Source organism: Carettochelys insculpta, chromosome 1, assembly GCF_033958435.1.
Source record: "Carettochelys insculpta isolate YL-2023 chromosome 1, ASM3395843v1, whole genome shotgun sequence".
In the NCBI taxonomy this organism is placed as follows: domain Eukaryota; kingdom Metazoa; phylum Chordata; order Testudines; family Carettochelyidae; genus Carettochelys; species Carettochelys insculpta.
This window is the reverse complement of record NC_134137.1, coordinates 185078075-185100910: the sequence shown is the minus strand read 5'-3', so window position 1 is coordinate 185100910 and position 22836 is coordinate 185078075. Positions and strand designations below refer to the sequence as shown.

Below are 22836 nucleotides of genomic sequence, written 5' to 3'. Positions count from 1 at the left end.
TGTGTGAGTTTCACTCTGCTACTGCTTGGGGGAGCAGACACAAGCTATGGAACTATTTGGGGGGGAAGATGACAACTTAAAAATACTCTGGGCTGAGATTAGAGCGGAGATGTATCTAAGTACTGCATGCACATGTCCCTCTCTCTCCTGGTCACAAGTGGGGTCTGAATCTGGAAACTTCAGCAGCAAAACTATAACTCCCGAGCGATATTTAAAATAAACTGTAATGCTAAAACCTTTAGAGATGCCAGTCACTCGAGGGAAGTATGACTGTACCCACTGCCTAGTGCAGGGGTCAGCAGCCTGCAGCTCCAGTGCCACAGGCGGCTCTCTAAGAAGTCACTTGCAGCTCTGGGCGCTGCCACTGCTAACTCCTCTTGCAGCTCCCTGCCCTGCTGCCACTGGAACAATGGCACTACATTTAATTGGTTTAAGGGCTGGCAGGAGAGATCCAGCTGTTAAAACAAATGAGTTCAGTTCCATTCTTTCAGCAGCAGCAAGGCAGGGAGATGCCTGCGCTGCAGGTGGGGGAAGCAAGCAGGACTGCTGAGGAGAGCAGCGGCCAAGGGGGAAAAGGCAGGGTTTTCTGGCATGCATCTGCACTTCTTCCAAGTGACAAAAGTTAGATCCCCCCCACATCCCGCAGATAGTTACTAATCTCTGTCCATCTACCATATGCTTAACAGCTGTTGCTGCGCTGAGCACCATGGTCTTTGTGAACTTTACAGCAGCACACACATCCTCTGGCTCCTAAAGCAGAGGCTCCTCCCATGCCCATGGAAGCAGAAAGACTAGCTCCATTAGCAGTGTAGGCCCTAGGACACGCACTTGAGGGACTCTTACTCCCTCCAGCCGAGGGGCTGTAGCACATGCACACTCCAGCCAGCTTACTAAGACATTTAGTGTCTGTGATCCTTGTAGTTCCTTTTAACACAACTGCTTGGGCAAGAGCTGAACTGCTCTTACAACTGCGCCGACAGCAGGAAGTGTGGAGTGGCTGTAGCAGCGGTGGCCATGAGCTCCGGTCCCCTTTGAGCTGTCCCACTTTCTCTATAAGTGCACAACGGTTGTGCCAAATGTTACCCCACCACTCCTTTCCAAAGGCCAGAAGGAGCAGTATGCTATTTCCAGATGTGAATGTAGACCCTGGAGTTTGCAGAGGCAGCAGCCCCAGAGACTGGGGGGTTGGTTTGCTTTACAGAACCAATTGGAGGAGATTGTTAATCCTGTGGATGGGGGCAGGGGTGGATGGGGCAGAGAGGGGCTAAACCTGGGGCTGGGCAGTAAAGCCAGAATATGGGGAGCAAGTGTGTGGGTCAAGGGGGGTAGAGCTATCCCCAGGCCCAGCATTTTCCTTATCCTCCTCTTCTCTCTAGTCCAGGGGTGAAAAACAACAAACCTAACAGGTACAAATCATTGTGTGCACTGTTTTTAAAATAGAGGTTACAAAAAGTACAGTTTGACCGTATTTATTTAAAGGCTGTCTCATAGCCACATGCATTGCAGATTTTGAAAAACGGTCTCTTCTCACTAGTTTGGTTGCAGACCTCTGGCCTAGTGTATTATAAAGATACATTCCCTTGGAAAAGCTAAGAAGCTCTGGAAAACAGTAGAACAACAAGGATATTATTACTCTCCCCCCTCCCGTGAAAAGGAAAAGTGGTAATGCAACAGGGGCAGTGCTACAAGTTATGGAGCTTTTCCTGACCTTCCACTAACATGACCAATATCCCCTTTTAAACTGAACTGCGCTCGTAATATTAATTTGCAGGAGGCATAGTTCTGTACAGTCCATCAACATGTCATCCTGACACAGATGCTGGGGATGTAAAATCCTCCTGGGGTGGGGGGGGGGGTGACGACATCAAAAAGAGAAGTACAATATTAGTTCTACATACAATAAAAGTAAAAGAAATAAATAGGGAATAAAAACAAAAGGATTGCCACTACCATGACAATGCACCAGGATCCATTCCAAACAGGACAGACACTAGAGAGATCCGAGCTCTCTCTCTGTTATTTTGAACACTATTTGCAATATATTTATTATTTAGTGACGACCCGCAGATCAACGTTATGATTTTACAGCTTTTCTGAGCAAGGTGGGTGATTATATATATTGAGAGAACGTGTGTTGATTTGTGGGGGTGGTGAATGAGGATGTTTGTTACTGAGGGGGACGATGTGTATTTGAGTTTATGGAGTGTGCTGACTATGTTGCTGTGTGGGTGGCTTTGATGAACTGTGGCTGTTGGGCCAAGGAATCCACCGTCTGTGCAGTCTCCGTTATATAGTCAACGAAACTGCTGCATTCAGGTCAGTTGCAGAGTAACGGTAGTGACTGGCTCAGTTACCTCTGATATCAGAATGATTAGACACTCTTGGAAATGACCTAGATGCTTTACTGTAGCCCATACACCACACAGGTATAATTCACAAAGCCAAACGACCGAAAGCTTAAAAACGGGACAATAGATTGGGAATCCCAGTAATGATTTAAACTAAATAGAAGGAGCCTGCAGCCTCGCTTTTAGCTGTTTCCATCACTTTCCATCAGTGGTGGACAACCGGTGCCCCACTGGGATTGTGTGTGTGGCCCACAAAACATTTTGTTTATTGTTACCCATGTGTAGGGTTGTCCGATTCTGCTGGTTTCTATGCATGTAGTTTTCCCTCCCCCTGCTCTACATTATTACTGTTACTAATCAGTATTACAGTGACGCACGTACGTGAAGTGAGGTGTGTGCTGATTGTACACAACATTGACTATGAGGCATGCATTTCCTCTGCATCCAATCAGAGAGCTGTTATGATTCAGACTCAAATTCTAGGGACGCAAGCGCAGTTAAACACAACTATCCTGTGGGACCATCTCGTCCTTCCGTGGTGCGTCCACAACACAGCAGTAACACTGTTTCTGCTAAAAAGTGAGGCCAAGCACTACCCAGAGGAATTCTGCACCTTCCTGAAGGCCACACAGCAGGGTGCCAAGATGTTTCTGGATGTAGTTAGAATAGAAGGTCAGACAGCACCATCAGCAGGTTCTTACCTCCTTTCTTCTGAAGAGCCAAAAGCGCATGAAAAGGAAGCACCTCACTGTGTCTGTAATTTCTTCCTAGTCTGCAGTATTAGCTGCAGGCTCTACTTGCAGAGGCTGGGGCACATTTGCTACGGTGGAGGAGAGCAAGCTGGGGGCGGGGGAGAAATTGTCCCCATCTTCGACATGCCCACCACAGGCAAGGTTTTACTACACTTTTGCTTAACATATCAGGTTCTGCTCTTTTGTCAACTAGATCACAAAGCACTTCAAAATTAACAAAGCTAACAAGACCTTTGTGAGATTCACAAACCTCCCCTCAGTTTTTACAGAGGGGGTTGCTGAGGTGGAGAGAAGTTAAATGAGTTGTCTATGATGACACCCTGATGGGACTGTAACCCAGATTCCTAGTTGTGGGCTCTGGACTCTCAGCCATTTTCCACCATATGAAGAGGGAAACTCTTAGCTTTATTTAGTTTGTTATTCCTCACTAGCACTTGGAGTTAGAGTGATATAAACCTGAAAATACACTTGAACCTCCACCGGCATACAGCAAGGCAGAGAGAGACAGAACCATACTGCAACAGCAGTTTGTGTGTTGTACGTTTTCTCTACTAGTAAAGGAAGGGATTATTCATCGTCCCAGAAGAATTTAACACAATTTAAGAATTTAAGGGAGAGAAAAGTTTAGCCTGGATGTTTAGGAGGAAAAAAAAAAAAAATAAGAAAAAATAGGGAGTGATCAAAGCACAATTACTTCAGGTGTTCAGGAACTGATTAAAATGTATTAATGAGAGTAATGTCATTAATAAATATCATTAGAGGAAAGACTAAGGATATAAAACTCTAAACGCACAATCCTGCAAAATGCATGGGATCATGTTAGGATTAATTCTGTTGGACTCATCTGGTCCTATCATCTCAGGAAAGATAAAATTCCGGGCAGTCATCCAGATTTGTTTCTTGGGCTCAGTACAATGTGCTCTTCACTCCCAAAAGACTGCAGTATCCAAATAAGCTAGGTACAGCACTGTCAAAACTGAGCTTGAACAAGTCCATTATATTGACTTGCCCTATCTAAGCCACATCCTGTATCTCAATTTATAATTTTCAGCACACCTCATCTTTCAGCATTTTTTCTATACAGATTCCCAACCACAGGAGCTAATACATTAAAAACTCTCTTCAAAATTCCAACTAGACATCAATGGGTAAGTCCCTTACCCTAAAGTTAGGAGTCCTGTACTTAATTCCCACTTCCCAGGGAACAAAACTCTCCAAATAGTTAGGTCAGTGGTTCCCAAACTTTTCAGCATCACACCCCTTTTTGATTTTTTGAGAAACTCTCACACCCCCCAGACCTGTTGTTTACCATCATCCAACCCCTCTTTTTAACAAAAAACTCAATTCATAATTTAAAATAAACACAAAAACTTGATCTAAAAATGTTATTTAAAATTAAAAATAAGCACAAATAGTTTTTCTTGGACCTTTGCGAGTGCCTGGTGTAGCCCTAGTTGGCCAGCTGCCCGAGCCCCATGCCAGCTGCCCACCTGCCTCACACCTGCACTGCCAGAGCTGCTCGCCCAAGCCTCATACCGCTGGGTCCAGCCAACAGCCACAGCTAGCTGCCTGAGCCGCCTGCCCGAGCCTCATGCTGCCCGTGCCAGCCACCCGCGCACCAGTCTGAGCCCCACTGGGGCCAGCCGCCCACCTGAGCCCTGGGCTACTGGGGCCAGCCACCCAACCACCAGCCCAAGCTGCCTGAGCTCTGCAATGCCGGGGCCTGCAGCCCAAGACCCGTGAGTCCTGCAAGCCAGCCAGCCGCCTGAGCCCCACAAGCTGCCCACCAGAGCCCCTCCCCTCCCACAAAACCAGGCACCACCAAGCCCCTGCTCTTACTCCATCCCCCTTACCTGAGCCAGGCACCCCCAGGCCCCCATCTAACTCCATCCTCCCCCTCCCCCAACCCACACTCACTCACCTTAGCACATGGGTCTTCGCCACCTGCCTGCTTTTTACAGCAGCTGTGCTAGGTCACCCATGTAACATGGCAGGGGCTGAGAGCCAGAAGAAAAGGGCGGGGGGGAAGGACTGGATTGCCTCACACCCCCTGGAATTTCTGCACGCCGCCCAGTTTAGGAAGCCATGAGTTAGGTCTTTCACTCGGAAATAGCGGCAATAACTGAGCATCAGAGTTCATTTCAACCACACAGCTCACCCTAAGCTCCTTTCTGAACTCTACCTCCATCCCAGACCCCGCACCTTCTCCATTAATATCATGAAGAGCATGGCCCTTGCCTGCTTTCCAAGTTCTTGGAGTGGCACCCATCAAAAATTATTACCCACCCTGCCTTACATACTTGATGCCCTTCAGATCAGTTGTTTAAACAGTTATCATGAGAAACACAGTGTTGGGATACTGCAGGTGTATGAAATGTAAACACAAAACTGAAGGTACTTCCAAATGCATCTTCTGAGCTACGTCAGTTGCTTAGTGTGGAAGTTATATCACAGAATCACAGGGCTGGAAGGGTCCTCAGGAGGTCATCTAGTCCAGCCCCCTGCTTCAAGCAGGATCAACCCCCAAATATCAATTGCAGGTTACGTAGACTAAAACATGAACATATTCAGGTACCTTCTGGCTAAAGGAAAATGCCTCAGGTTAGAACAGTAACAGTAAAGTTTTTAATGAATTTTCTCTTGATTGTCTTAGGACAGATATTTTCCCAACAGCTATACCAGTGACATCAAATATGCTGCAGTTATTTCCTGTCCCAAATAATATAAGCAAACAATCGAAAGAAACAGCAGTGTGTGGTTACCGTTTATACAAGCATTTCTTTGCAGAGGATTATAGCAAGAATAGACAATATCTACCTACTGCCTTCAAGGTTCTCAGTGGTTTACTCTCCCATTTTACAGAGAACTAAACTGAGTTCAGGGACTTTCAGAGATGCTGGGCATTCCAATGCCCATTAAAGTTAATAGAAGCTGTTGATCCTCTGTATGTAGCCTAAGATACAAGCTGAAGATCACACAACAGGGCAGCTGCATATGCAGACTAGAGGGAGAGAACCCATATATCTCAATACCTCGTTCTGTGCTCCATCCACTTCACCACTCAAACGAAATTTACCATAATTCCTGGCTTACTCTTGCAGAGCTTAATTTTCAGAAATATTCCTTTGCATTTTGCTTAACTCAATGCACATTTAGTTAGAAAAATCAAATGTAATTTAAAAATGAGCATTCTCACATTAATTGAATGACATCACATCCTGGACAAAAAAATGGATTTATGTATTACCATCCTTGCATGTCACAACCAGTTCAGAATATAGAGCAAAATTAATTCAATCCTATGAGCTATATTTATAATGCACTTCAACTGCAGCACACAGATGCAATTTTCAATATTGTTAGTAGAGTAAAACGTACATTCTGCCTGAACCCTTTTTCTAGTAAATCCCTTTCCATTGAAACAAAACTCACTCAAAAAGTAATTCCCCCTTTGTGAATACATTCATATTTTCACAAAAGCAGAATTTTGCAAGGACACACAAAAGCCTTAAAGCCATTTCAAGACTGCAGCCAACTGACTTTGAACAGGTGTACTAAAATGGATACTATAACACAGCTTCTTCAACAAAATAATCTGCCAGTTGATATCTCCAACATCTACACGTGGGGACGTTAAATTGTTCCCACAACGAAAGAGCAGCTGTCTCTTCATGCTTCAAGATAAACTCTAATTAATGGAGGTTTGGAAGACGCTTTCCCTGTGGACAGGTTATTCCACAACTACTTACAAAGAATTTTTTTTAATGTTTCCTTTGAAGCTACTGGTACTATATGCTGATAGAGATGGGATTGACAGCTCAATTTGATATGGCAGTGAACTATGGCCACAACACTAGCTATACTGGCACTTGTACAGGTATTACCATCCATCTTGCATTAATTGATCTTAATATCGTACTGTTCTACTGCTTACAGCACTCAGATTTGTAGACTGGCTACGGATGAGGTCCATACCATTCAGAAGTGCTGTTATGTGGCAGAGAAGAAATTATTTATAGGAAATAAATAATTTAGTGACAACAAACACAACTGATTATTTTCACTTCTACAAATGTGTTTCATTCCATCAAGATTCAAGAAAAATAAAAACTTTGCAATAAATCACCGATATGGGAAGAGCAACCAACTTTATCTGCTAACTCTCAATGAGATGTGGTGTTTTACACAACACTGCCCTAAAAGAGAAGGGAATGACATCTCTCTACATCCTCAAACCTGCCTGATGTACCGTAGTTCTACACATGTTGACAAGGTGTTGAAAAATTAAACACAGCATAATTGACTTTATTTAAACAAATAACTTTTTCCAGAGTGTGAGCTGTCAGGGACAGGAGACTAGTTTTTCTTTTAGCAGCATGTAGAATATTTAAGGTGCCACTAAACAATTAAGATTCCTGTTTATGAGGAAGTTGGAGAAGATCAAAAATAAATCAGCATATATAGAAAGAGGTATACATTTTGCTTCTTGTTTTTCTCCCTCATTCTGCAGCCCTGACCTCTTTCCTTTCTGCCATCTTTACATCATCTTTAAGTCAACGTAAACTGCCATTACTGCCCAGACGTACCTTCTTGGCAAACTTAGCGCATTCATATTACAAACAGTCCTTGTTGAGTCTCCGCCAATATCAGTTATCCCACATGCGTCTCCATAGGGTCTAGCATGATAGCCCTTGTTTATTGAACTGAGGATACTCCAGGGTCTGCTGATCTGGGGGTCCTCCACATTCCTCCCTCAGCAACTGTTCTGCAGCATGCAAGAGATGGTGGGAGGGTAAAGGAGAGCTGGGGATGGGGGAGCAGAAAGAGGCAGAGAAGAAAAGAGGTAGAGGTAGAATGGGGTGGAGACCTGAGGGTCCACAAAAGTTTTAAATCACAATCAGGGTCCTCAGATTGCTCAAGTTTGAGAATCATTGCTCTATATTATGTCTAACTGTGTCCTCTCAGACAAGCTCTGAAACTCAGATTCCCTGTCTGGACCCATTCCTTGGGATGTAAGACTCTGCAAGGCAAACTGCCCTCATACGCAACACCTTCCCCACCCCACCCCAGGCTTTCCAGCCCCTCATCAGTTAGGCAAGTCCGCCTCAAAGGTCCACCCTCATGATTCTAGTTTAAAGAAAGATAAGAGGGCTCACAAAGGAATTTCTTAAACAAACATGCAACCACACTCTTAAAAAGCACACTGAAGTTAAAAAAAAAAATCTACAGTGAGAACAAGTAACACCCGAATACAATTCCTTTCTTCAGTGTCCTCTCTATTCTTGAGAGTCTTTGGAACTTTTTTTTTTTTTTTTTTTTTTTTTAAAGATGCTTCCTGCCCCCACATCTTGCTGAGTCTGCTGCTTCTGCATACAGAGCACATCTCTTTGTAAGTCAGTTTTCACAGCTTGTCCTCCTCCTTCTCTTACATTGGGATTTACCTTCCTTGACTGTTAACAGAGGGCGGCTAAAAGACAGCGGCTCCATCTGCTGCTTCCACTCTCCCACAAGGGAAGAGCCATTCAAGAGTGATGGCCCAGTTTCGGCATCTCAGACATCTATTTTCTGCCAGGAAATGCAAGTTACAAATCCATGTTGTTACAGCTACAAACAGTGTTTTTTAAAGTCCTGTGGAATTCATACGGACTCATGTATATTCCACGAACTGGCTCAACAGTCAAACCACCCTCCAAGCACATAAAACACAAAGCATCAACCAATTATGTGGTGTAAGACTTCATAGAAGTATCTGAGGTCCAATATGTAGTCCTCCCCTACTCCTGAAGTTTTTCCCCACACCTTACCCAACCATGAAAAGGAAAAGAAGGACATGGTATATTTTCATAATGAAACACCTCCTGAACGGTCCCTTCCTCCAAAGTGTTAAGTGCTCCTTTTAATATCAGATTGATGGCTATTTCTCAGACTGAACCCATCAGAGCATTTCTGGAGAACAGGCACAGTCCAGGTATCAAAGCTGTATGGACCAGGACAGACATTCCAAAGCTGTTTGTCCCTAACGCTGAGCCACCTCATCGAGGACACTGACAGCTACAAGGCATTTCACATGGAGATACAATTAGCCTTGTCCTCTTGCATCCTTGTGAACTGTGAATAAGAGAAATCAAGCAGTCTTGTAGCACCTTAAACATGACCCATGAAAGCTCATTTCCTAATAAAGAAAACTGTTAGTCTTTAAGGTGCTACAGGACTGTTTGCTTTGTTTTGCAAAGATACAGACTAACGTGGCTACCACTCAGACTATTTACCAGTAAGTGGTGTAAGTGGCAAGGCTTCAAGCAGTAAGCTGAGCACGCTGCAGTTCAAACACAGTTAACAGCCCCTTCCAGCTTCCTGGCCATGAAGTCCCCAGAGGGAGTTCTGAGAGCTTAAAAATGGGAAGCCTGCAAGCCCATTTTTGGATCATACAGCTAGAAACTATGGATGCTGGCATTCAGCTGAAGAATCCGAAGATGTCTGGGGCAAGGTGGATACAGTAAAAGAATAGGCACTACCTGTTGCTTCCTTCTGCCCAAACAGACAGTTGATGTCTAGACACAGTTATGTCTATGTGGAAATTAGTATTCCCCTCAGCTCATCCTCTCAGCATTCCTTTCTACCTGAGAGAAAAGAGATTTTGTTATGCAGGAGAACAAGTGTAAGCGTCCTGGTGTGATCCTCCTCAAGTTGTGTAAAGTATATAAAATATGTGGCAGAAGGGACCGCAAGACAAACTCATCTCCATCCTGAAGTATACTTTTAAACAAAGGGAATAACTGAATTCCCTCCAAAGGAGAACGATATAAAGTGTGACCTGGGTTCCTCTGTCTTTTGTCTTCAGCCCTCCTTGGAAATTGCCTGGCACACCCTGAGAGAGGCAGAGAACTTAATAGTCAACTGGAGACCAAGTCAGGACAGGATCTTTTCTGACTTGAAGATTTTACCTGACATAAAAGCAGCTGCTTAGGGTAAGAACTCACAACTAACTAGATTCTTAGTGTTTTCTTCCGTTTAATTTGGTAACTCACTTTGATCTGCCCATTTTTCTTATAATCTCTTAAATGCTACTGTTTTGCTTAATAAAAAGTGATTTGTTTATAAATCAAGCAAGGCATAAATGGTTACTACCTTAGGAAGGCTACCAAAGTGCATGTGTCCCTTTCAATGATAAAGGGAGCTTACCTAATGAGCAAATCCTTTTGCACAGAGGGAGAGAAATTTATTTGGGGTTGACTTCCCAGGTATTGTGCCCTAAAACTGAATCCACGCAGAGCTTTAGTTAATCAGTGTCTACACTGCTTTGCAGGGAGAATGGTAACCCCCAACTCTGTGCCTGGGCTGGGGGAGACCAGAGGCTCTAGCCCAGCAGGACAGGGTGGTGGGGAGCCCCAGAGAGCAAGAAGGCAAGTATCAGCCTGATCAGCACACCAGGGAACATCCCAAGGGGTCTTCTTTGATTGCACCCAATCACAAAGATTTTTCTTGCTTTCATATGTCAAAGAGGAGCAATGAAAGATGGGGCCAGGAAGCCCACCTGTTGAGGAAGGGGAGAATTCTTGACAAGTTCTTTTGGAGATCAAAGATTCCTTTAATGGAGGTAAACAGGAAGGCAGAACAGATCCCCTTGATCCAGGCTGCCACTCCTAGATGAGTAGATGGTGGAGGAGGGAGCACTACTTCCAGCATGTATCTTGCAAACCCCTGCCTGACACCTGAATTCCCCTTGGAGAGGTATCGAGAAGGGGATTTCTTGGGTATCTAGTAGTGTTTATAAGCTGTTCCACTGGTCCCCCAAACCTTGGGCAATCCACTTTAGTAGAACGTGCTCATCTAGAGTTGAGCCACTCAAATTCATGCTTGTGCCTGGCATGGAGCCAGCATGGCAAGATCACAGCATGAGGAAAAAGGAAGAGAGAAGATGGGTGTAACAACCGTTCTGCTGAAGATTTCAGGACAGCACTATCTCACGGACAGCTTTCTACATGAGTAAATTTCCTTTGCCCTCACATGTAGCGTGTTACTTCAAATCATTGCTGAGAAGTCGAAGAAAAATGGTGCCTCAGCAGAAAGTAGTAGTAGTAGTAGTAGTACCAGGAGTAGCTGTTCGTAAGGAGGCAGGACAACACCTAATGGAAGCTGCCTGTATGTCAAGAGAAGGAACTAACCATGAACAGCTGTATCCAAGACTGGTCTGATTGATAAAAGGAGAAGAAATCAGTCTCCATCTCTGCTGGTGGAAGCCGCACTCCAAGAGTTACATCAGTTCATTCAGTAGAAGAGCAGCAACGACAACAAAGAGAAGAAGGGAGATTATTGTGTTTGGCAAAAGGAGTCTGAATAGCCATCTCAGCCTTGATGCTTCATTGCTTCCCTGCTAACAGGAAAGCTGAAAGTGTGCCAATTCCTCTGTGTCTGATTGGCAGCACAGCCGGGCAGGTCTCAACTGTTAAGTTTTGTCATCAATAACCCTTTTCAGCCACAAAACTCTGATTGCATCCGCACTGCAATGTGACCAAAGTAAATAAAACCCACCATTTTTGGGAACAAAAATCTTCCACCTCCATGAGGAAGGTTTTTCTCTCCGTCTCCTTCCCCTTCCCCCAATTTTTTTTGAGGTTTGACTGAACTCCAGAACGTTTCCCACAATGCCCAAGTTGCCAAGTAAACAGTTTACAAGTCCACTTCCCTGCAGCCAGCTAAACAGCAAATCAATCCCTGCCCTTTTTAAGCCCCAAGAAACAAATTCCATCCTGCTGGATGGCTGAGTGTGGAGTGCTCTCATAGCACCTTCCCAGCTGACTGTGGCTTGTTCTTGCTTCCAACGCTCTCTTGCTTGGACCACTGTGGAGCTTTAGGATCTTATCTGTGTCTGGAAAGAGGAATCTGTGCAGTCCCAGCTGCCAAATGACCCATAGGACCTACGACACATATGAGCATATTTCTCTATCCTTGGGTGAAAAGGACTATAAGCAGAACATACCGCAGTGCAGAGCAAAGACAAAGGAGCTGAGGCAGCCACACAACACAGTGAGGGAAGCAAACCTCCACTCTGGTGCAGCACCCAACACCTGCATTAGTGAGTCAGCCTGAGGCCATTCCTTTCTCCTGCTCATCATCCCTCCACTAGCAGGTTATATATAGCCTGCCAATTATGAGGAAAAAAATGGAATGAGGTGGAACAGCCAGCAGATGACTTCTCAGAGGCAGACAGAAACCCTAAACTTACCCAATTTAGCAGAACACAGAGCTTATATTCCCTCTGCTATTTTCCAAAGTGCCAGCAGAACCCTTGCTGCCCCTTTAAGAGGCATGTGCTGATTACCCTTACCGTCACCTTGCTTGTGATGGGAAGGGAACCACCAGCTGACTCCCATAAGCAGTCCACCACTGCTGGAGCATGGGGTTTGGGATCAGGGTACAAGGGAAATGAGGTAGCAGTCCAGTGAATAAAGCAGCAGAATAAAATGCTAAAGAAACCAAGATTCTAATCTTGGCTAAACCACTGATCTGCTGCAGCAACATCGGAAAGTCACTTTCACTTTTCCCTCCCTCTTCACTCTCTCTTCCTCACCTTCCTTCTCATGACCCACTTCTTCAGATGCAAGACGTAGGGGGAAAAAAAAAGCAAGCATTTATAGAGCAAGGATTGAATGGGGAGGAGGGAAGAGGGGAGTGACCTGTCATTAGCAGGAGCAGTTAATGAAGCAAATTAAGTTGGACATGTCCCATTGCTGTGAATATCAAAAGGTGGGGAAATTGCCCTTGGAATGCATACGATAGTTGAGATCTGTGTTCAGGCCTAGGTTAAATGTGTCAAATTTGCAAATGAATTCCAATTCAGATATCTCCTTTCGTAACCCTGTGGTAAAATTCTGTTGCAGAAGACTGACTACTTTTAAATCCATTGTTGAATGTCCAGGGAAGTTAAAGCGTTCTCCTACAGCAGGGACAGACTCTGTGCATCTGATGGACTCTGTGCTCATGAAAGCTCATGCTCAAAACTTTTCTGTTAGTCTATAAGGTGCCACAGGACCCTTCATTGCTTTTTTAGACACTCACCTGACTCCTATGAAAGGATCCAAATAATTAAGCCTCTCGGGTCTGAACAGAGTCCAGGCCCTACTCTGGCCTGGGGCTCTAGGCACATGCTCAGGACACAAATTTTCTAGCTAGAATCTCCACTGTTCCTGAGAGCTGAGTTCTTCCAGTCCAAATGCCTCAGCCCTGGGATCAGAATGCTAGCAATGAGGGCACTCAGGATTTAAATTGACCTCTTATGGGGTCAATAGGTGAAGGTGATAGGTGTAGTAAGTAACACACACAGCGACTTCACACAGGATTGGAAAACATACAGCATAGCTCTCCCACTGTCTTGGTCCCCTATTTTTCCAGACACTAAACAAATATAGCCTGTATGCTGTCCATCCCAGTCTGATGTAATTCTGTTCTCCATGAGAAACAGGCTTATGGAGAATTCTCCTCTCCTCTCCCCCGCCACCCCCAACACTTTAGTTTTGCCTTCTAGTTGTTTAATAAATATTGTTAAAATCTTTAACCACCCTGCATTTCAAAATGCAATTTGTTTTCATTATTGCCTTTTTTTTTTTTTTTTTTATTTTTTTATTTTAAAGCCCTTCACACTCTCTTTCAGCATGTGTAACTAGGATATCAGGCCACTGTAGGTTTATGCCTTGAAACTGCGTAATTTTATTGCTTCTGATAACGGCTTTTAAAAAGTTGTTTTGTTTCTTTGCTTATTTTAAGTCTTAATACCTCCACGGATTTTTATCCCAATGGGCAATACTTGACATAGCACAACTGCCTTACTTTTGTTTCCTCAATTGTTTCAGGTTTCACAGTTTCACTATAAACAAACACTGGTTATATACAAGTCCCAAGGAAGCCAAGAGAAGACTAAAAGATGCTTTTGAAAACAGATATAAAGCCCATGGTTTTCAAAGCTAAATCATTGTGACAACTTGCAAGATAAACAGTTACACTATTTCAACAAATGTCATATCTCATATTAATACACTCACCCCTTGCGTTACAAGCATAACCGGTTCCCAACTTTCTGCTCGTAGGCAGAAACTTGGAAGAGGGACACCAAATTCCTATTAAATTACATGTAAAAGTCTCTGATTAGTTCCTAGGGCTCCGAACTGTGGGAAGAAGTGGCAGCAGGTGGCACTGCTTTTGAAAGGTGAGTGAACCTTGGCTGGGGAAGGTTAAAGGTTGGGATAGTTTAGGGCTGTGGTGAGGGAGGGCTAAAAGCTGGTGGCAGATTGAGGGGAGGGGAGAGCTGTCTGGCTGAGAGCTGGTAAGGGGGTCTGGTTGCCATGGTTTGTGGCTGCCGGGGTTACAGGCGGAGGTGGGGGGCGGAAAGCAGTGTGGCTGCGGGGCCGCAGGGGTTACAGGCACCTGCAGAGCAGTCTGGCCAGAGGGGTACAGGCAGACCCGGAGCAGTACAGGTGGCCGCAGGGGGTCTGGCCACGGGGGTCCAGGCAGCCCCAGAGAGGTCTGGCTACGGGGGAAGGGGTCCTGGCCTTGGGGAATACAGGCGGCGTAGAGCATTTTGGCCACAGGGGACACAGGCAGAGGGGTGGGGGGGGTCTGGCGGCAGGGCTGCAGGGCGTACAGGCAGCCGCGAGCTCAGCCTGCGGAGCCCATAGGGAGGTCAGGCTTTCACGGTTCAGGGCTGCGGGGCCACAGGGAGTGCAGGCAGCAGTGGGGTGTCAGACTGCAGGGCCAGCAGGGGGTCTGGCTGCAGCGGTTGGGGCTGCGGGGCTGGCAGGGAGATCAGACTAGGGGGGTGGAGCCGGGGGGAGGGGGGTAAGGCTCATGAGCAGGGGAAGTTAACTCTGAGTGAGCTAGGGTAGGTTAGTGCGTCCCTTGTTTAAGCGAGTACTCGTAAATGAAGTACTCGTTTAATGAGGGATGAGTGTACTGATTCTGGTAAAGAGAACGCTAGGAGCGAAAATTACTGTTGCTGTCATGGCATTACAGTTGCAAGACAAAAATCCAACCCATAAACCTTACAGAATTATACATGTGAGCCAAAAGCCACAATAAAAAATAATATACACCAGGAAAAATTAGTGCAAGTAGTAGAAAGAATTTCTGATGAGTAGGTAAATATGGATCAGGATACTGAAGATTCAAATGCTAAAATAGTTTGCTTTTTAGAAAGGGATTTTAGCAAGAATTAGTGTGACATTTATAGGCAAGACAACATTTTTTTTTTTTTTGGAAGGCATTGGCCTGTGCTCCTCCCCCCCCCAAAAAAAAAGGAAGTCTGAATGAGAAGACAGAGGAATTAAAACAGTAGCTCAAGCTGTGTTCTTGTCTTTCATGGCATGAAAACCACATTTTCTCTTCCCCTTGTCACACACTGGTGGCAAGGTTATCATAATATCGCAGCGTGGAGACAAAATAAAATCAGATACACAATCTGTTCACACGACTCAAGCAAATGGACAATAAGTTTCTGCTCTCAAACACCAAGTCATTTGTTGTGACCTCATTTGGAGCTAAAGCTTTCTACTCAAAAAATCCTCAAACAATTCTTTGTACCACAGAAACCAACAGCTGTGGGTTTACCGGGTGTATGTTTATGGAATGCCCCAACGGCATCAAGATTATCACAACCCAATCCCTCAATACGTGCCTAGCGGGAGCTAGGATATTAATGTGAACAAACAACATCCCTTCAGCATTTTTAATTTTCAAAGGGCTTTACAAACAATTAGTTCATTGTGTGGAGCATGTAATTAGTCTCAGCAGGAGGACTGCCTTGAATCACTTGCGAGTAGCCTCTTCAGCCACTGCTTGGGAGCAGGGTTGGCAGGCTTTGAAGAGAACCTCCTTAAAATATAGGAAAGGGCAAGGCAATGTAAGAAGAGAAGAGAAGGAAACATTCTAGTGGACTCAACTCTTACACAAAAGTTCTGTTTTCATGTCTGAAAAATATGTTCTCCATTGAACTAGGAACTTACTTCCTGGCAATACTGCAGAATCCCTTCTTTTGTTCCAATGCAGGTCTTGGTCCCTGAGGGGTCAGATTCCCACTTTCCGTTCTGAACATTCATATGCATATTGAGTTTGCCACAAAACATGGCAATTTGAGGCTCTGCCAACAAGCCAGCATTTCCATCTGTAGGCACCTGGAAAAAGGAAAATACCATTATTGACCATTGAAACCTCAATCCAAGGTGGCAACAGTTCAACTGAACTAGAACCAATGACTTGTGCTGATCCACACAAGGCAGAAATTATATACATGGTTATCTGTACAGATATTTGGGAAATCAAAACAAAAATCCCTTTATTAATTCAACACAACCAACTCAAGACATGTTAAACTGAAAACTCTTTGGGGCAGGGGTTGGCATTCTCTGTAAGCCTGTCTAGACTAGGACAAAAGATGCATGTGGCTAAAATATGCTGGGTAACAAACATGCAGAAACATGTTTTAACTTCAGCTGATCAAAAAATGTGAAAAAGTTTTCTTGAAAATCTGGACCTTTTTTCCAGTAAAAAAAAAAATAAATGAAAAATTTCAAGCAGCTCTATTTAAATTAACATTTCTAAAGACTTTTGTAAACAGGGTGAGGTATATTTTCACATATGAGCTGATACAGAGATGAACCCCAGCTCCCACAGACATTTCTAAAATACTAAAATGTGCTAACTAAGATGCATTAATACATTTTCAAAATGTACTCATATTGTAGGCAAGACCAATGTGTTTTTACAATGCCTGGCACCCTGGGTCTCTCCACCCATTTGAAGCACCTAAGTGTTACTGGAGTATAAGTGACAATTAATACCACCACCACATATTGCCTGTGTAATTGCTGAAAGGGGTCACATGCATATGTAATTGTGCAGATTTGTTTGATATATACTCAACAACCACAACAAAATAGAGATGTTAAAACAGTTAACCATTTTAACCTAGGTCCTACTGCCAGGCCAGGCCTGGGTGCTCTGGCCCAGTGCAGCTCGCCATTGACGGAGTTAACTAGTCTCATGCTTACCAAATTAAGCTTTTATGTTGTAGGGATGTTAACCAGTTAAAGTTGTTATAACTATTTCCTGGGGTCAATTAAAGATGGTGTGTGGCACCTTCTTGAAAAATTCACAGATTTTAAAATAATATTCCTATCATAATGTCGTTTCCTTGTAATAGGTTATTTACATAAAACTTCAAATATTTGAACGTTTGTTTCACCATTTATATATACATCTTACTTCCAGATCTCGTGAACCCTCCCACAAGAATTTCTAAATGCATTACAAATCAGCGTTCTCAGAGACTGCCATATGCATGATAAACATCCTTCTGTCTAGAACTTGTCTCTTTAAGTAACTCAACACTGAACCTCTTCACAGCTGAAATCATCCTCAAGATGCTGAATATGCAATGAAACCATGTAAGAGTATGAAATGTAAGACTCAGCAGATACATTAACCACAATGTTACTAACAGAAAGAAGCTCTGGCAAGAATTCAATGGAAACAGATGTCAAGCATCAGCATTAGAAGGTATTGCCTTTCAACAGGGAGTAAGGATGGATCTAAACATCTGTGCTGAATACTACTCTAAATATCAGAAGGTTGAAAAATTAACCAGATACCAAGTGGTGAGTCCAAAACAAAAGACAGATCTCCCATGAAAGTTCTGGGCCATTACCTTAGCAAAAAGACTAACAAAGCCTTTCTTCCTTCTGTCCATCACATCAGACATTTGCATTATCAAGCATGCACCTTTTTTTTTTTAAAACTGACCCTCACATTTAGGGTCTGACTCATATACTCATGTTAGTGCAGCTGCTATGATTCAGGCAACCAAGTTACAAATGGAGGTTTTCATTGCCATTAAGCTTATTTCCAGCCACAAAGAAAGGCATGCCTTTCATCATGTGCTCATTTCTATTTTCTGGGGCAGTACAATAAAGGTAAAAAATAAAATAAACCCTCTTGCCGTACAAAAATAGACCTACAAAAGTCTTTTTGTCCCGTCCTCTAACCTACTACTGTTAGTACCTATTACATGTTGAACTTCTCTAATCCAGAACTCTCTCATCCAGCAAACTCTGTAATCTGGCATGATTTTAACAAAACAAAACAAAACAAAACAAAAACAGCAGTCATGTGGCATATGATTTTAGTGAGCTGGACAAGCACTTGTCAGCTGTGTCTGCACTAGCCCACCACTTTTGAAAGGGGAATGCTAATGAGACACTCCAGGATATGCTAATGAGGCACTGCAATGGATATGCAGCACCTCATTAACATAATGGTGTCCACAGCACTTCAAAAGTGCCGTTTTCCATCACGTGTGGCTCACCTACACAGGGTTGAAATCTCCTGATTCCTATTTGGTTATAGGAATAAGGGGATTTCGACATGAGTGGGGTCCTTTCAAAAAGGACCCCGTGCAGACGAGCCACACGCAAACAAAAACAGCACTTTCAAAGCACCGCAGCCACCATTATGCTAATGAAGCGCTGCATATCCACTACAGCACCTCATCAGCATATCCTAAAGTGTATCATTAGCACCCCCCTTTCAAAAGGGGATATGGGAGTTCATGTAGACACAGCCATCATGACCAAGTTTCCCACCTGTTCTGGCTCTCAGTGTTCTGTGCTGTTATTTAGCTGTAATTTACCCCTAAATGTCTTCTAAGAGCCCAATAAGCAACTGAAGTGTTGCTGTTGTGCTAGAAAATATTAACCTCATGTTATATAGAAAATTCTCTTGGCCAGCACCGGTCAGGTCCTCAGGGTGCTGGATAAGAGAGGTTCAACCTGTACTATCCAACCTTTGCTTTAGGATGAAGGAAGAGTTTTCCAAAAAACCTCCCTACTATGCGTCTCCTTACCAATTTTCAGTCTGCCTCCAGAACACTTTGGTTTGTTGTTTATGGAACTTCTATGGGAAGTGTGGGTTGCATAGTGTGAAAATGCCTCCACTTCAGTGGAAGGGGAAGCAAACTTTGTGAAGACGGCTTTGCTAGAGTAATTTGGATTGGGTTAAATTAAAACCAAAAGAGAAGGGATAAAAAAGACAGAAGCATGCAATACCAAATCAAGATTCTAAGAACAGATTTAACCAAAGAAACAAAAGACACAAAAAATAGAAATTAACTTGCCTATTCGCCAATGCTAGAAGGCTGGATAACAAATATAACGAACATAAATTTAATCTTGCAGGTGCTACTGCAATCTGGTGGGATGATTTGCACAAGTGGATTGTTAAAATTAAAGACTATGATCTACTTAGGAAGGGTTGAGTTCGCAACAGTGAACGGGTGTCAAAAAAGACACTACTCATTCCCAAGTTACGGAGTACTTAGAAGAAAATTGTCTTGAATGCGTATGGATCAGCTCTTAAGAGACAAAGTATAAGATGGGATATTAACTGGTGTCTGCTTCAGACCACTAAAATCTCGCTCCTACCTCCTTATGCAGCTATCTATAATGTGTAGGGGGAAAAAAAAAAACCTTCAATTTGAGTGACATATGCTGGCAATCTGAAGCTGACAGTACTAAAACACCCTTAGACTTTCTAAGTGTTACAGATGACAATTTCCTAACACAAAACATGTTGCAGACAACCTGACAGAATTCTGTTAGACCTTGTCTTAACAGATAAAGAGGAACTAATCGAAAGACTAAAAATTAATGGCAGCTTAGGTGACATGATTATGTTTTAATTAACATTTGAAATGTGCACACAGAACAACATATGGTGTTTTAATAGGGCCAGTTTTACAAAGCTGAAAGCAATGTTGGGCCAAATTAACTGTGAAGAAGAATTTAATCAGAAAAATATGAATAACTGGGAATTGTTTATGAACATTTACTAGATCGCTCAAAGTCACAGTTCCACAACTAAGAAGGCTGTGCTGATTAAAAAAGCTCAACTGGTTTAAGAGGGAACGAGAAGACAGCTATTAAAGACAAAAATATTACACTCATCCCTTGTTTAACAAGCACTTTACTAATGAGTACTGGTTAAAACAAGGAACATATATACCTACCTTTATTCACTATATGAGTGAACTTCTCCCACTTATATGAGCAGGGTTCCTGGCCAGGGGTGGAGAGACCCACAGCTGGAGCCTTCTCCCTCCCTTTCCTCAGACATGCAGCTGTCTGACAGCCCTACGACTGGGGGAAGAGAGGGAGAAGGCTCTTAGCCTGGTTCCCTCTCCTGCAATGGTGGGAATGTGAAATTGACCAGCCATGAGCTGATCAGTTTCTTGACCCTGCAAGCCAGGGAAGACTGGAACCAGCCTGACCCTGGTCCCCTGCTCCTGCCACTCTGGGAGCCAGGAAACTGACCAGCCCTGGTGGTTCCTGGCTCCCCTCCCCTTGCAGGAACATTTGAGTTATGCACAGGTTGCAGGAACAACCCCTGGGTAACTCCAGGGTTTACTATATCAGACACCCCCCCCCCCAACACACACACACCCAACCCACGGACCTCACCCTCGGCCATGTTTAACCACACGCCAGCAGCCCCGAACCACCCCCAGCCTTAGAGCCTCCCAGCAGCCCCCAAATGCCCCCAGCTTTACAATCACCCAGGAGCCCCAAACTCCCCCCCGTCTTCAACACCCCCCACCCCACATTCCTCAACAGCCCCAGCCTTAGACACTCCTCCTCCTCCTGCAGCCTCTTCATGTGGCTTCCCCAGCCCTCCTGCTCCCAGCAATTAACTCAAGTGTTATGGTTTCATCACCTAGGCATAAGGTAATTGCTATCCCTAGTGATAGAAATAGCTGCCATCTCCAGCAGTTATAGCTATTGACAGATACCTGCCTGAGGCAGCAGTGTTAAGAAACTGCAAATGGCTTCTTTAACAGCCACATGCAGCTGGGAACTGCTCAGCTGGCAACCTTTAACAAATCTAATGGGACCCACATTTGGGTCCCGACCCATAGGTTGGGAACCCCTGCTCTACATACGTACATACACTACATCCTATTTCTGGTGCCAAACTATTCAAATACATCAGAAAAGTCCCTAAACTCAACTGGTTTATGTCAAGTTACAAGCACTCGGAACAAATTGGAGACTTTTACATGTATTTTAATGGGACTATAACGTAGCTCTTATGAGTTTTCGCCTACGAGCAGAAAGTTGGGAACCAACTGCGCTTGTATAGCAAGGGATGAGTGTATACTAAACTGGAAGAGCAGGAAAGCTGAACATAATGAATATAAACCAGAAGGTAGGAATTGTAAACAAAAAATATTAAAGGAAGCAAAGAGAAATAAGAGTACTGGCATCAATGGGAGAGTGCTCAGAGATCAATTTATTGTATCTAAGACGACGTGATTAGTTGACGGCACGTGGAACGACTGCTAGAGGGTTGATCCCGGGCATAGTGGAGACAAGTCCTAAGACTCAGTAAAAAAAAAAAAAACAGCAGCTTCTTGAATTTCAAGAAATTACCACCACTGTGTTATCAGCGGAGTTAGTTCTAAAACACGAGAGTATGATAGGATATCAAAAAAAATAAATCTGAGGAATGAAGATCATCCAAAACACAAATTTAGGTAGTGGTGTCCAAAGATCAAACTTTCCATATTCACTGCATTTCCTCCCCCCACCCCACACACTCCACATCATGAGTTCCCAACCTAGGGCGGGGGGGGGGGGCACGAGGTGACTCATCTTACCCCTTAATTCCCCCTCCACCCCAAGAAAGAGCTCGCTCTCAACCACAGACTCAATTGGTTAAGTTCCAATTGAGTCCTCCTTCCTTCAGCACGCAGGGGCACTGTGAGCAGCCCCTGCCATTTCACGTGGGTGACCCTGCAGCCACTATAAAAAGGAGGTGGCTTTGAAGAGCCACACAGTGCCCTTCTGCAAAAGTGAGTGAGTGTGGGTTGGGGGAAGGGATGGAGGAGGGGAGAGGAGAGGAGGATGGAGGGCTGGGGTACCTGGACTGGGGAGAGGAGCTCTGGCAGCTGGACCATGGATCCAGCTGGCAGGTGGCTTGCACGGTTGGGGGCGGTGGCGGGCTCTGGCAGCTCACATGCAGCAGGGGAGCTCTGACTCGGCTGGCTGGCTGGCATGCAGGGAGCGGTCTGTGGAGCTCAAGCAGTAGGCCCGCTGCTCAGACAGGGCTCAGGTGGTGGGCCTGTGGCTCTGGCAGCTGTCCTGTAGCTGGTGGGGCTCAGGAAGTGGGCCTGCAGCAATGGCAGGGCTCGGACGGCGGCCCTGCAGTTCAGATGGGGGACCCACTGCTGGCAGGGCTCACGCTGCAGGCCTGCAACTCACGGGGCTCGAGTGGTGAACCCGCGGCTGGCGGGGCTTGGGGCAGACGGCCTGCGGCTCGCAGGGTTTGGGGCAGCAGGTTGGCAGGACTCCGGCACAGGGCCTGCAGCTCTGGTGGCTGGCCAAGGCTCAGGAAGCTTGGGCCTGCGGCTGAAGGGGCTCCGGTGGCTCAGGCCAGCAGCTGGCAGAACTCGGGTGGCAGGCCCTTGGCTTGGACGCCTGGCTGGGGCTCAGTATCCTTCTCATTAGAATGCAGCATCATCCTTCACATTAAGTTCATTTTGTTTCTGCTGTTTGATACTAAATTACATTTTTATTAAATTTTTGGACCAAGAAAAACTATCTGTCCTTATTTTTATTTTTAAATTACATTATCAATTTTTTTTTTTTATTTTAAACTATGAATTTAATTTTTTTGTTAAAAGGGGAATAGATGAT

The 22836-nt window shown here is 44.5% G+C and overlaps 1 protein-coding gene across 4 annotated transcripts in view; it reads right to left on the bottom strand.

The window, feature by feature from the left end:
* The window catches only part of APP (amyloid beta precursor protein), a 364206-nt gene that overhangs the window by 278201 nt on the left and 63169 nt on the right, over positions 1 to 22836 (bottom strand). For all 4 annotated transcript variants that reach the window (XM_074997342.1, XM_074997353.1, XM_074997321.1 and 1 more), the window contains exon 2: positions 16096 to 16263. In XM_074997342.1, coding sequence (XP_074853443.1) covers positions 16096 to 16263 — 168 coding nt within the window. The remainder of the gene's footprint in view (positions 1 to 16095; positions 16264 to 22836) is intronic.